This window comes from Centruroides sculpturatus, unplaced genomic scaffold (genome assembly GCF_000671375.1).
Source record: "Centruroides sculpturatus isolate CEXI.00-Female unplaced genomic scaffold, Cexi_2.0 scaffold652, whole genome shotgun sequence".
NCBI classification, from domain to species: domain Eukaryota; kingdom Metazoa; phylum Arthropoda; class Arachnida; order Scorpiones; family Buthidae; genus Centruroides; species Centruroides sculpturatus.
The window spans coordinates 413973-426887 of NW_019384803.1; the positions used below are offsets into that span (position 1 = coordinate 413973).

General features: G+C 28.5%; 1 protein-coding gene across 1 annotated transcript in view; it reads right to left on the minus strand.

Moving 5' to 3' along the window:
* LOC111629605 (DNA ligase 1-like) overlaps positions 1 to 7178 on the minus strand; it is a gene marked incomplete at its 5' end in the record, with an annotated part of 29645 nt that extends 22467 nt beyond the window's left edge. Inside the window, 3 exon segments of the mRNA XM_023373504.1 lie at positions 2595 to 2811; positions 6195 to 6236; positions 6924 to 7178. Coding sequence (XP_023229272.1) covers positions 2595 to 2811; positions 6195 to 6236; positions 6924 to 7178 — 514 coding nt within the window.
* Positions 7179 to 12915: the final 5737 nt, after the last annotated feature.

Sequence of the window (12915 nt, forward strand, 5' to 3'; positions counted from 1 at the left end):
AAAATCATTATAGGAACTCTTTAACTTTTTCTTTGTCCTATGATGTTTATTTTTATGTACTGTACTTTTAAATTTTTACATAGAAAAATTTAAAAGTAACTTTTAAAGTAAATTTAAAAGCTGGAAAGTGTGAGTTACACCTCACACTTTCCAGCAGTAACTATTTCCTAAACTAATCTTCTTGGCCACATTCAGGGACCTGAATCAGGCTAAGCATATACAAAATTGAATGTCTATAGCAAGTTTGAAGTTTGTAACATTGCCAACTTTCTTTGACATCATTATTTTTAAATTTAAATTTTTGTTGTTCCAACTAATGAAGATCTATATAAGTAGTTTGAAAATGTTTTTGGTCTATTAAAATTTATTGCTGGATTTATTCAAGGTGTGATGCTTTCATTAAGACCTTGAGCAATCATTATTTATTAATAATCACAATTTAGAAGTGATAAATTATAATGAATGAACAACAATGCTTCTGCATTCATAGGAAGCAAGCAACTTTGTATGGTTGTCATAAATACTTCTAGCTTTGTTGAATATACTGTACATTTACAAAATACACTACTTTGTTTGCTAAATTTCTAAATTGCTTCTTCATGCAGTGTTTAAAAGAATTTAACATACTATTTAAAATAATATGAGTTTGTTGTCTTACCCCAACTACAAATGAGCAATTTATGGATGCCACTTAATAATTTTGAGCCAGATGTGGAAAAATTAGTCTCGTTGCATCAGTGTCATTAATTATTTTTAAATTAATAAATGGACTACATCAAGATATTTTTTTGACAAATATATTCAGTACTTGGTCAAAGATCCATATTCAGTCCAACCCTAATGTAAATTTATTATGAATTACACTGTTTTTGACTGATTACCATACTTTCCCTTTGTTATATATAACAGAACCAGGAAAGTAAAAATTGCTGAAATGTGCAGGATTATGATTGGCTACTAGAGTGTTTAATTAAGTATTTCAATAATCAATTAATTTTTTTATAAATGCATATGAAAACATCAAATCATAAAAGGATTCACCTAAAATGCAAGAACACTAATTTATTTCATCCAAATTCAAATATCAATTAATCCATATTCATACAAGAGGTTTGCTATCAATCTGTCCATATACATACAATTTGTCTTTTGTTTTCTAGGAAAAGTTTGCAACTTTTCCTAGAAAACAAAAGACAAATCTGTAAACCAAATCACTTTTATTCAACATAGTCATCAACTGTACACACTTGCTACAACATTCCTTCAATTTCTGTAACCCCCCACAAAATAAACTCCTGAGGTTGTTCCATGAATCAGATCTCTATGGCATCAATGACCAACTAATTGGAAGTAAATCTAGCAAATAACAAGATCTCATCATCATAGATTATCATTATTTTGCACCATTGAGAAAAGACCTGTAGATGATAAGATTTACTTCCAATAAGAAAGTCATTGGTGCCATAAGTGGTCCAACAATTTGAGCCTCAAATCTTTGATTTGAAAGTCAAATTTATTAGTGAACTTCGACTTTTGACTTTCAAATCAAAGATTTGAGGCTCAAATTNCATGCCCCACTCCAGGCTAATTCCAGATAATTCTACACTTTTAAATAAATTATTAAAATTATAATTATTGATTTAGATAAGAGATGGCACCCAATGTCTACCTCTAGTACCAAGTTAGTTAGTATTTGTTTGTGCTGTTCTTTTCATAATAATTTACTCAAAACAGTAAGGAAACATATTCATTTTTTTTATAAAATAAAAATATTTAATTTCTATGTATAACATCCTTTTAATCCAAAGAATTTTTAGTGGTAGACATTCTTACAGCATTTAAGATCATCTACCAAGAAAAATTCTTTGGATTAAAAGGACATTATACATAGAAATTGAATAAACAGCAATCATACTATATTAATAAAAGTATTTAATATACAGTGTTTTTCAAAAGAAACATGCCAAAGGAGAATGTATGGAGTTTGTAGACAAAGTATTAGGAAACAAGTGCATAGTGTATTGATTACATGGTGCATCATTTCATATCTGCAATACATAAAATTAATTGTACAAAATTCATATGCATGATTAAATCCCTTTCAACTAATGTAGGTCCAGCTGCATATGTAAATTCTATAACTTATATGCTGTGAGGCTTAAACTTGGTTCTTTTTAACACTTGATATGCAGTTTTATTTAAATAAAACTAAATACTACTATAAAAAACCCAGTAAGATGTCATGTTCATGTTATCATCTGCATATCATGTATTAAGAAGAACAAATTCAATCCTCACAACATACCAGTTAATTACAGAACTATGTAGCTGGACTATAATAATTGAAACTGACTCAAAATTTGTGTGTTGTCATGTGACCACATAAATTTTGTGCAAGTATAACTTCTGTTTGACATTATTGCAGAGCTGAAATGTTGCATCATATAACCAATATACTATACACTTGTTTCCTGAAGCTTTATCTACAGTTTCTCTGCACAATTTCCTATGGCATGTTTCTTTTGGAAAACACTATATATTATTATCCAAATTTTAATTTTAAAAATGAAAATTAAAAACAGAAGAAAACTTACGTTTCACAGATGTATCCAGAAATTCTTGAATGTCTTCAGTGGATGATATGTCAGACGCAAGAGCAAACATAAACTTTGATTCAATTTCTTTGAAAGACTGATGTAGAAGTTCCCTACGTTCTCTTAAATTCATCTTTACCAAAGATTTACCATTTAAATATAATAAATCGAATACAAATATGCATACTTGTATTTTTATTTCTGACTCAACGACATCCTAAAAAATTAAAAACTGTTTGCAAACTGGAACCATATATTCTGAAGTTATAAAATTCACTAAACAATGAATGTCTTGCAATTGCCAAGTTAGGACATTGTCCTAACACAATAACATTCAATGATTTTCAATTCCCTTATATAGTTTATGTTGTAAGACAGTNTTAAAATTTTCTTTAAGTGATACATATTAATATAAATTAAACAATGTTTTCTTCATCATCACTAAGCACTATTAACAAAGGGTGTTTTCTTTTTGGCAAGATATCCTTATCCTCTGAGCATTTTTCTGAATTATCTTCAGATCCATGCTTTACCTTTTGCAAAAAATATGTTATTTTAGATTGCTTGCTTTTAGTTAAAAGCTTTTTATAAATTTCCTTATATGGTGCTAAGCACTTATGAAGAATAAAACAAGTATGGAATAAGGAAAAAACATCTGGCAACACCAAAATCAGAAGTGTAGAGATCTAGCAACATTGAAACAAGTTTTGAGAAGGACCATGTGTATTGACAAAAGGTGGGAAAAGAAAATTTACATACTTAAATACAGTAGACCCCCCCTATAACATGGTAGATATGTTCTGTGTTTTATGAAATTCATGTTGTATGAGTCCTTAAATACATGAACCAATCACAGCCCGGCACGTGTGCAGTTTACGCACTACAGCTGTTTGAAAGGTTTTCTTCCATAAAATTAATCGATTCAAGACTAATTTCACTCAACATTTCCAAAACACATAATTTTTTGGGAATAATCCATATAAACTATGCTATAAACAAAACATTGTAGGATTACTTACAGAGTCTGCACTGTTCGATGACGCCATTGCTTAAGCTTGTTTTCTTCATGGAGTGGTGCATCAAACGGTGGGCGTGTTTCCTGATAAATTATTTTTCTGCAAAAAATTTGCTGAACATTGGAGACATCATTAATATAAATATAATTTTTATGGCTGTTAAATAATAAATGGTTTTTAGTAGGTCTGCTGCTTGTTTAAATTCAACGGTTTGTGCAATATCCGCTATTGGTCTAGATTCAACCAATCTTGTCGCAACATGAGTTGGCAATGACATTTTACCATATCATACGAGTCTCTTTTAGCATGTTTATACGAATATAATTGCAATTTTTTTGCCGTTATATACAAATCTGTATTATATGAACCCGTTATACAGGGAGGGTCTACTGTACTAATAGTTCACGAAAATTATGCAGGAAAATCTGATAGTATGTATGCACTCGAATGAAAAATGTCAAATGAGGTATCTTTCGAAGCTTTATCACGTTTATTGAACTGTTGTACGGGGATTTCCCTAATTTCAAATTAGATAAAGTTTGCTTTTAATAGTTTTTATTACTGTACATTTCACATTGTACAAGGGTTTTACCAATTCTTGAACCATGTTAGAGTGAATCCGTGCTATACAAGTGCCGTGTTATATGGGGGTTACCTGTATTTCAAAATAAAAAAATGTAATTAAATGTAAAGATGGAAAAATTATGTACAAATATTTCTATTACAATGACAACAATTATGCAATTTTTTCTGAAAAATCATTTAAGAAATGCATCAAACTTTTTCATGTTTTTTACTGACTTTTCATTATTTTTTCATGTTTGAAAACAAAACCATATTTTTATAACATACTAAAATTTATTATAAAATAAAAAATATTAATATCAAAATATATCTGTGAAAAAATAGGAAAAGTATGTTTATAAAATGATGATAAAACTTCAGTTTAGCTATTTAATCAAGGTAGTGTTTTATTAATTTGCAAATTTTGTGTGAGGAACAAGTGAATATTATGTTTTAATTCAAGATGAAACAAAATTTTATCCATTAAACAGTTTTGAAATAAAATCGGACTTTGCTTTTTTGGTTTTACAATAATTATAAAAATCAAAACAGTGGTTTGATAAAACCAAGACCAACTCATTCCTTTGCATGCATGCAATCATGTAAGTAGGTAGAAATGTAACAGATGAATAAACTAATCAGAAACAAAATAAGCATCACTCATACCATCCTACACCATTGGAAACATGCTAGGTTGATGACTTTATTCAAACATGCTCCAGGCTCTACACTCAAATGTTGCCTTACTATAACACATGCCTCTCTTTCATAACAATAATAAATGCTTAATTTTCTTTATTTTTAACCTGGTATTTCCAATTTAACCTTTAAAACACAGAATCTCCTAAGCTTATGGACATTAACTGGGAAATTTCAACAAACTTCCCCAATTAATGTATATTGGCTACTCAATTTTATTTTAACATTTTTTGAGACTTTTGTTGTATTATTATTTTTCTACTTCAAATTTCCCTACTATGATTTTTCCTTCTTTGCAGATTCAGAAATATTCTAAATCACTGCTAATACATATAATTGTGAACTTTAATGAAGAATCATTTTTAAAAACTAAATTTATATGTACTAATTCTGTATCAAAATTTAATAAAATAAACTGAGATTATTATATTATATTTTATTTCTTATTCAGACTAATTCAACAATACAAATTAGTGATGAGATGATTAATTAAAATCAGAAAAATTGGGCATTTTCCAGTATTCAGAATCAAGCAAATCTTATGATTTCCAATTCTTAAAATGAATTCTTCTTAATTTTTCACATTTAATAAGAAAATTATTTATTTGTTTTAGTTGAAAATTAAAAATTTTTAAAATTACAATATTAACAATTAAGTAATATGCTAGTTTATTGAAAACTTTCATGTTGACAAAGCAGAAAATATGTAATGTTTGTCATGGCAGACTTTCTTTCATATAATTGGAACGATGAGAGACTGCACTTGGTCAATACTATCCTCATTTTAGGAGATAGGATGACATGATAAGATAGTTCTGTAGTATTTAACTTGACCTCGACCTCAAACCAAGTTAAATACTTGTAGTATTTAACTTCTTTTGAGGAGAAAAGTTGCCATCGTGTTTGTTCTAAGTATATATGTATGCGTGCAGAGTACTTATATAGAGGAAAGGGAAGGGCATAGACAGTTCTTGGAATGATTTACATCCAGTGGGTATGCAGTTTTATTTTTTAACTAACAAATTATGTATTTGGGAATTTGTGGTTTAATACTTTGCTTATTGTCACTTACTTAATAAAAATTAATAAATAAATAATTCATTTTTTACACTGGAAAAGCATGTTTTAATTGACAATGAACTACTTTTTGTATGAACTATGTACTGTAAATATACTTTTGTAATTTTATTTGAAACAAAGATTAAAAATTTATTGTATGATAAATTGTTTCCTAGTGTATGCCTATGATGAGTAAGAAAACGTTTTCAACATTTGCTATCTTGCATTTCACTGATTAAGAATTTTGAGTAAATGGGAATTACCTGTAATTTCTTTGATGATGATGTTGCAATATTAACTTTACCTGAAATAAGATCACAAATTTAGTCTGTAGTACATAATAAAAGATGCACATCACATATAAATGGAGAATTTTCAGGCTTCTTTCAAAAGATTGATTCTGGATTTTCCATTTTTAAACTTGATATTTATTTATTAATTAATGAATGTACCATGCTCATAATGTAAATCGTTAATTTTTTTAACCTAAAATAAACTTTAGAAAGTATTCAAAAGAATCAGAATCAGAAGAGAAATTTTGGTATTATCCCATCACTAATACACATAAATTACATCAATTTCAAATGAGAACCTCTGATATATCTGATAATACTATAAAATGCACTGCTAGCCAAGTAAAATGAAACACCACGATGAACTATAGATCTTGAAACAATGGATGCTTCCTTCATGGTGTTGCATTTTGCTTGGCCAGCAGTGTATATTAGATAATCATTGATCAAAATTTCATGTATTCTATTTAATGCATGTCAATAAAAATAATTCTGAATCTGAATTCTAACAGAGTATATTTATATGCATTATAAAAAATGTATAATCATCACTAAGACACCTGGAATAAAGAACATTTTTTAAATCCTTGAAGAAGAAATAACACAAAAGAATGAAATAATGCAATACTTTGATGCATTCATATTATATCTCAAAATAATTACAAACATAATTAAAAAAACTAATACAAGATACATACTTCTGCCACAAGCCCAAGATCACCTCTAACTGTTATATCTGCTTTAATTTTATCTACTGTTCTTCCAGTAGCTTGAGCAATTGCTTTCATCAATACCATATCTCCAATACCAAGTTCTATGCCTTCAAAATCAGGAGCCACTTTATTTAAACAAAGATAAACAGAGTATAGGAGGTCTTCGGGTGTTAGCACAATTACGGAACGAAAAAAATTTGATAAAATTTCAATCATTTTTAATCTGAAATAAATGTTAAAAATTTATTAGTAGTTATATTCAGTACATTTATATTAATTTTTTAAAAAATAATTACAATAAAAATTCCATTATCAATTTTATTAAAGTAACTGTGCAATTGCTTTAAACAATGAATGAAACAGATTATCGAAAAGCAATTGTTGACAAATGGCTGGAAAACAAAGACATTTCATAGTAAAAGAACTACAAATTTCCCAAAGTATGGTGTATGGAGTGTTAAATCAGTATCATAAGACATTTTCCATTTCTTGAAAGCCAGATTCTGGTGGAAAATATGGTGCTCGCAACTCAACCTTAAGATAATTAAAGTCATTTCCAAAAATCGCAGTATGTCAGTGAGAGAAGTTGCAAAAAATGTGAAACAAATCAAACAATGTTTCAAAGGGCTAAGCAGCATGCAAGTATGAGATCATATAATAAACAAAAACTATCTAAAGTGACTGAAAAACAAAAAAGATAATTAAAACTGGAGCTTGAAAATTGTATTCGTTAATTGGCAAAAAAATTCTTCTTTGGTTTTTAGATGACAAAATATACATGAAGACCAAATTCTTAACCCTTCCAGGATCAAAGCTATTATATAGCATTTGAAGGAGTTCTTTCAGAATCTCAATCATCAATTGATGTTGATAAGTTTGGCTCAAAATATTTGATATGGCAAGCAATTAGCCAATGTGGATTGAAAAGTTTGTTAACAAAAGGAAATATTAGTGCTGAAATTTATATTAACGAATGTTTAAACAAAAGACTTCTTCCTTTTTTTTTTGTTAAGAAATTATGGTGGTTCTACTTTATCTTTCTGATTACAAATAAAAAGTTATTACTTTTTTGAATTTTACAGATTTCTATCATTATAGTCCTTAATAATATATCTTATTTCAAAACCAAATAAAATATACAACTGTTTGATTTTGAATGCTTGTTTCTACTGTTTCAGATTCTCAGATATTCATATTTTATCATTTAGTAATTTTGCAGATGTTTGATTTTATCACTTTGAATTTAAATATTAATTTTTGGATGATACAAATTGTATCTGACAACCAGATTTTAAATTGTAACTAATAAAAATAGTTTAATTTGTTGTAAAATAACCACTGTCCAAGTACTTATATGCATTAATCTCTATGTAAGATAATTATATATGAGAACAAATTAAAATTTGTTGATGTTTAATAAGTGTACACTTTTGTACACTTCAAAACATTTTTTCATACTCTTTGAAATTTTATCTACTGTTAGTTTGTTATGCTTCATATACTAAAAGCAGCATTTAACTTTGTCTCAACAATATTGCAATAAATGTGATTAAGCATTTTAGGTTTAATTTTAGTTTAAGTTTTTTATTCAGGGCAACTAACAAAGTGGTTAAACTATTCAAAGAAGAGATCTTGTAGATCAACTCAACTTCCATAAAAACTCAAAAAATTTAAACTAAATTTAATTAAAATACTAAGGCAGAAAATATGTAATGTTTGTCATGGCAGACTTTCTTTCATATAATTGGAACGATGAGAGACTGCACTTGGTCAATACTATCCTCATTTTAGGAGATAGGATGACATGATAAGATAGTTCTGTAGTATTTAACTTGACCTCGACCTCAAACCAAGTTAAATACTTGTAGTATTTAACTTCTTTTGAGGAGAAAAGTTGCCATCGTGTNAATTTCCAAAATGAAATTCTTAACTAATAATTTATTTTTTAATCTAATAAAACTAATATTAACACTGTTAAAAACTAAACCAATCATATTTGTCCTAACTGTGAAATATCTCATAAATAAAAAAAATTTAAGTACATAACAACACACTACACTGGGATAAAGTAAATAAAATACACTAAACCAATAACTGATGTGAAAAAAAATAAAAATAAAAAATACAAATAAACACACAAACGTTTTCTAACTCCTTCCAAGTTCTTCAACAGGTTTTCCAACAGTTGTTAGGTGGAACATTTAAGCTTTTGGAATAATAGTCGAACATGATTTTGAAGAACTAGTACAAAATTCAAAACCTAGAAAGTCATGCACATGTATATTTGTGTTTAATCGAGATTCAATGAAAAGGTTAAGCTGCCTCATAAATGGTTAGAGGCAATGGAGATATTTAAAATTAATTTCACTTCATCATGCATATATTTCAGGGAGGAGATGGTTTTGTCGATGGCCTGGCAAGCTCTGCTTGACAAGATGGTTTAACCTTTTCATTGAATCTCGATTAAACATGAGTATATGCATGTGCAACTTTTTGGGTTTTGAATTTTGTACTAGCTCTTAAAATCCATGTTTAAATGCTATATTCTGAAAACTTATCGACAATCCATGTAATAAGTGTTGGAAAACCTGATGAAAACTTGGAACGAGTTAGAAAATGCTTGTTGTTTGTTTATTAGTATTTTTTTGGATCGGTTATTGGTTCTGTATATGTTATTAGATTTAAGTACACAATCTCAGCAAAAATCTTCATATGAAATTACTGATTAAATGGCTAAACAAAATTGATATGCCAAATAAAAAAGTTAACTTAAATATTTTTAAATGAAATAGTTAAATAGTAACCAAGTATGTTAACAAAAAACAATTTTACAGTTAAACATAATATCAATCTTAAATAATTAAATATAATTTTTTGCTATTTAATTTTGTGTAGTGTTTTTTTTATACAGTGAGTGATTGGTCAACAAACATTTTGGACAATGAACACTTCCGTGAAACATTTTTATGTTCGGACAATGAATACCTGACAGAATAAACACAAGAAGAAGTGATGCTGAGTCTAAGATTTGTAAAACTATATTTTACTGGAACTGGAATCTACAAATGGTTTATGAAACGAGACTTTCATGGTTGTATACATGACTTTTTTGCACTAGTTAATTTCTATTCTCTGAATTTTTGTAAGTGCTTTTCTGAACTTTTTACTTAAAAAACTGATAATATTATGGGGCCTAAAAAGAGTGGCGTGTCAAAAAACTGTGTTCAATATAAAAACTAAGCAAGAGATAATAGCCAAGGTAGAGTGGGCAGATGTCTGATACTGTAAGCAGATGACTTCAACAGGTCTACAGTAGATACAATCTTAGCTAAGAAAGATATAATCAAAAAGACCAAGCAGATAAAGGAGTAATGAAAATCTCTTCTGAGAAACAGAGATGTAAAAACTGAATAGATTGCTTTTAGTTTGTTATTATGTTTGAATAAACATAGTAAGATAGTAGGCTATATAATTTTTTTATTTATTTTTTGGGATCTCCAAAACAAATTAATCAAATTCCCACAAAAATCTATGGTAAATCAATAATTAGTTAATGAACAATTCAGATAGCGAACAAGGTCTTGGAATGGATTATGTTCATTAACTGATGTTCATTATGTTCACTAACATTAAAGAAATATTTCATTCAAAAATATTTATATTTTACATAATTTTGATATAATTCTTCTAACAAGAAAAAATAACATTCAACTGCTAGACTCAAGAAAATAAATTACAGAAATCAAAATTTTTAGGCTTATTTAAAAGGTTACAGAAGTTTAAAACATTTGAATATTTGAACTTCTGAATTTTTGTCATATTTTTCTTTATATACTTGGCATAACATTTCAGTTTAATCATTCTTCATACGTTATATATACATATGTATGCTGTGTAAAAAATCCTAATAATCTCTTAAAAATAATAATTAGGTCAGAGCATATACAGTTTATGTGCATTTTTCTTAAACTTTTAAAGCAATGTTTGTCTCAAATTTCATTTTATTTCATGAAAAATTAAAACTATATTACTGTATTCTATCAATTCTAATGCACCATCAAATCTACAGAGCACACAACCACGTCCTGTGATAACTAAAATATTAATGAACATTTTTGGGCTTTGAGCTTAGCTACATTATTCATTACATTCGAAACCTAAAAAGGTAGTGTGAGATCTGAATTACCCCTGGGTCTAAATAACAATTTAAATATAACGTTAAAATTATAAAGTAAAATATTATTTCATTTTGGTGTGAAAATATCGTTTTTCTAACGTGGGAAACTGATAAAAAGAGCCATTTCCTTTAACAGAAGGAGACACATCCTTTTGTTTTCCACTTATTATTCACAAATCTCACCACACTGAGAATTATCGACCCCTCAATAATTCCCCTTTTCATCCGTTCACATGAGTAAAGACAAATAAGCTGACTGGTCATAAATCATGAGATATAGTCAAAGACCTGCATGATTCGAGGAGTACGTCGAAAGATCTCATAGGGAAAGGAGGTATCCCATATTTGCTCCCTAAGGCCAATGCCCTTAGTTAGGAATACGAAAGGATCTCAGAGAAGACCGACGTAGTCCATATTTGCTCCATAAGGCCAACGTCCTTAGTCGTATCCAATTGAGTATAATAATGAGTTAATTTAGGAGAAAAAAAAGAAACTTATAATATTGTGCCAAATCAAGACCTCTCCATGAAATGAAGTAGGATCATCGAATACAGATGAACATAAAGACAAAGTAAACTTGGAAGTAGTGTGATTATAAATGAATTTGTGAGCTCTCTCTCTCTCGAAGCGTATATTTAATTAATCCATTGTCTCTCATTCGCTTTATTTTATTTTTGAATAATTCCATTTGTGTAATTTTATTTACTTTTATTTTATTAAATCTTTTATTATATGTTAAGGAAATGTCTCTTATTTATTATCTGAATCATATCCATATTATCTCCAAACGTGTGTTAATCCGCGTATCTAAGTATGATTAACTGATGTCGGGAACCTGACGAGGAAGAAGGTGAATTTGCCATCACCAAATTCCACTTTAAATTTATTCTAACTGTAAGTCCCTCCGCCCTCGATTTTCCTTGAATTAGGAAAAGCCATTCTTTTTGACAACTGGGGACTATTCTCAACAAATAGACATCAACTATAAATTAGACTATCTTCTATTATCAGGACTTATTATACTGGTCCTGATAATAGAAGATAATCAAATTTATAGTCGAAAATTTACATATTAATAAGGAAAAAAAGGACATTGAGGTAATTTGATTAAATAGACACCGAGTAAGTGACACGAGTAATAAACTACTCCATACCCCCGGCTAATCTCACAGTAGCTTTTGAATGTAATGAGTAACCTATATCACCAAACATAAATCACAGGAAGTTAATGTATTCAAACAGCAATAAATGCATTTTTATATTCATTTATGATTTCATTAACAAGACAAATAATCTGCAGACTAACAAAATCAGTCAAAATTACCACATGATCAATGTTTTAACAGAAATTTCATGTAGATATGCACAAGCATAAAAGTTACCAGATATATAATATTGCACTGATATGTGACACACGTGTTCTTCGGCATCACAGATAACTTTCTGCCTAAACTTGGCTTCATAGAAATCTTTCTGCTTGACATCATTCACTTGGCTTGTTGAACCAAACCATTCCAAAAACCAAAACTAAAACAATAGTAATGAGAAGAATATTACATCTATACCAATGATATAATACATGCAAAACACCAAGCAGAGTGAGAAGCAGATGAAATGAATGAAACTGAATTGACTTTATGCCAAATTCTAATATGCCCTCCAGTTTTGGAAACTAGAAAAGTCTGAAAAAATGTGCATTAAATCGACAAAATACAGTAACAATGATGCAAAATTAAACAAAATAAAGTATTTATTCTGAATAAAATATTCATTTTATCTTTAACACAATATAGATGATAA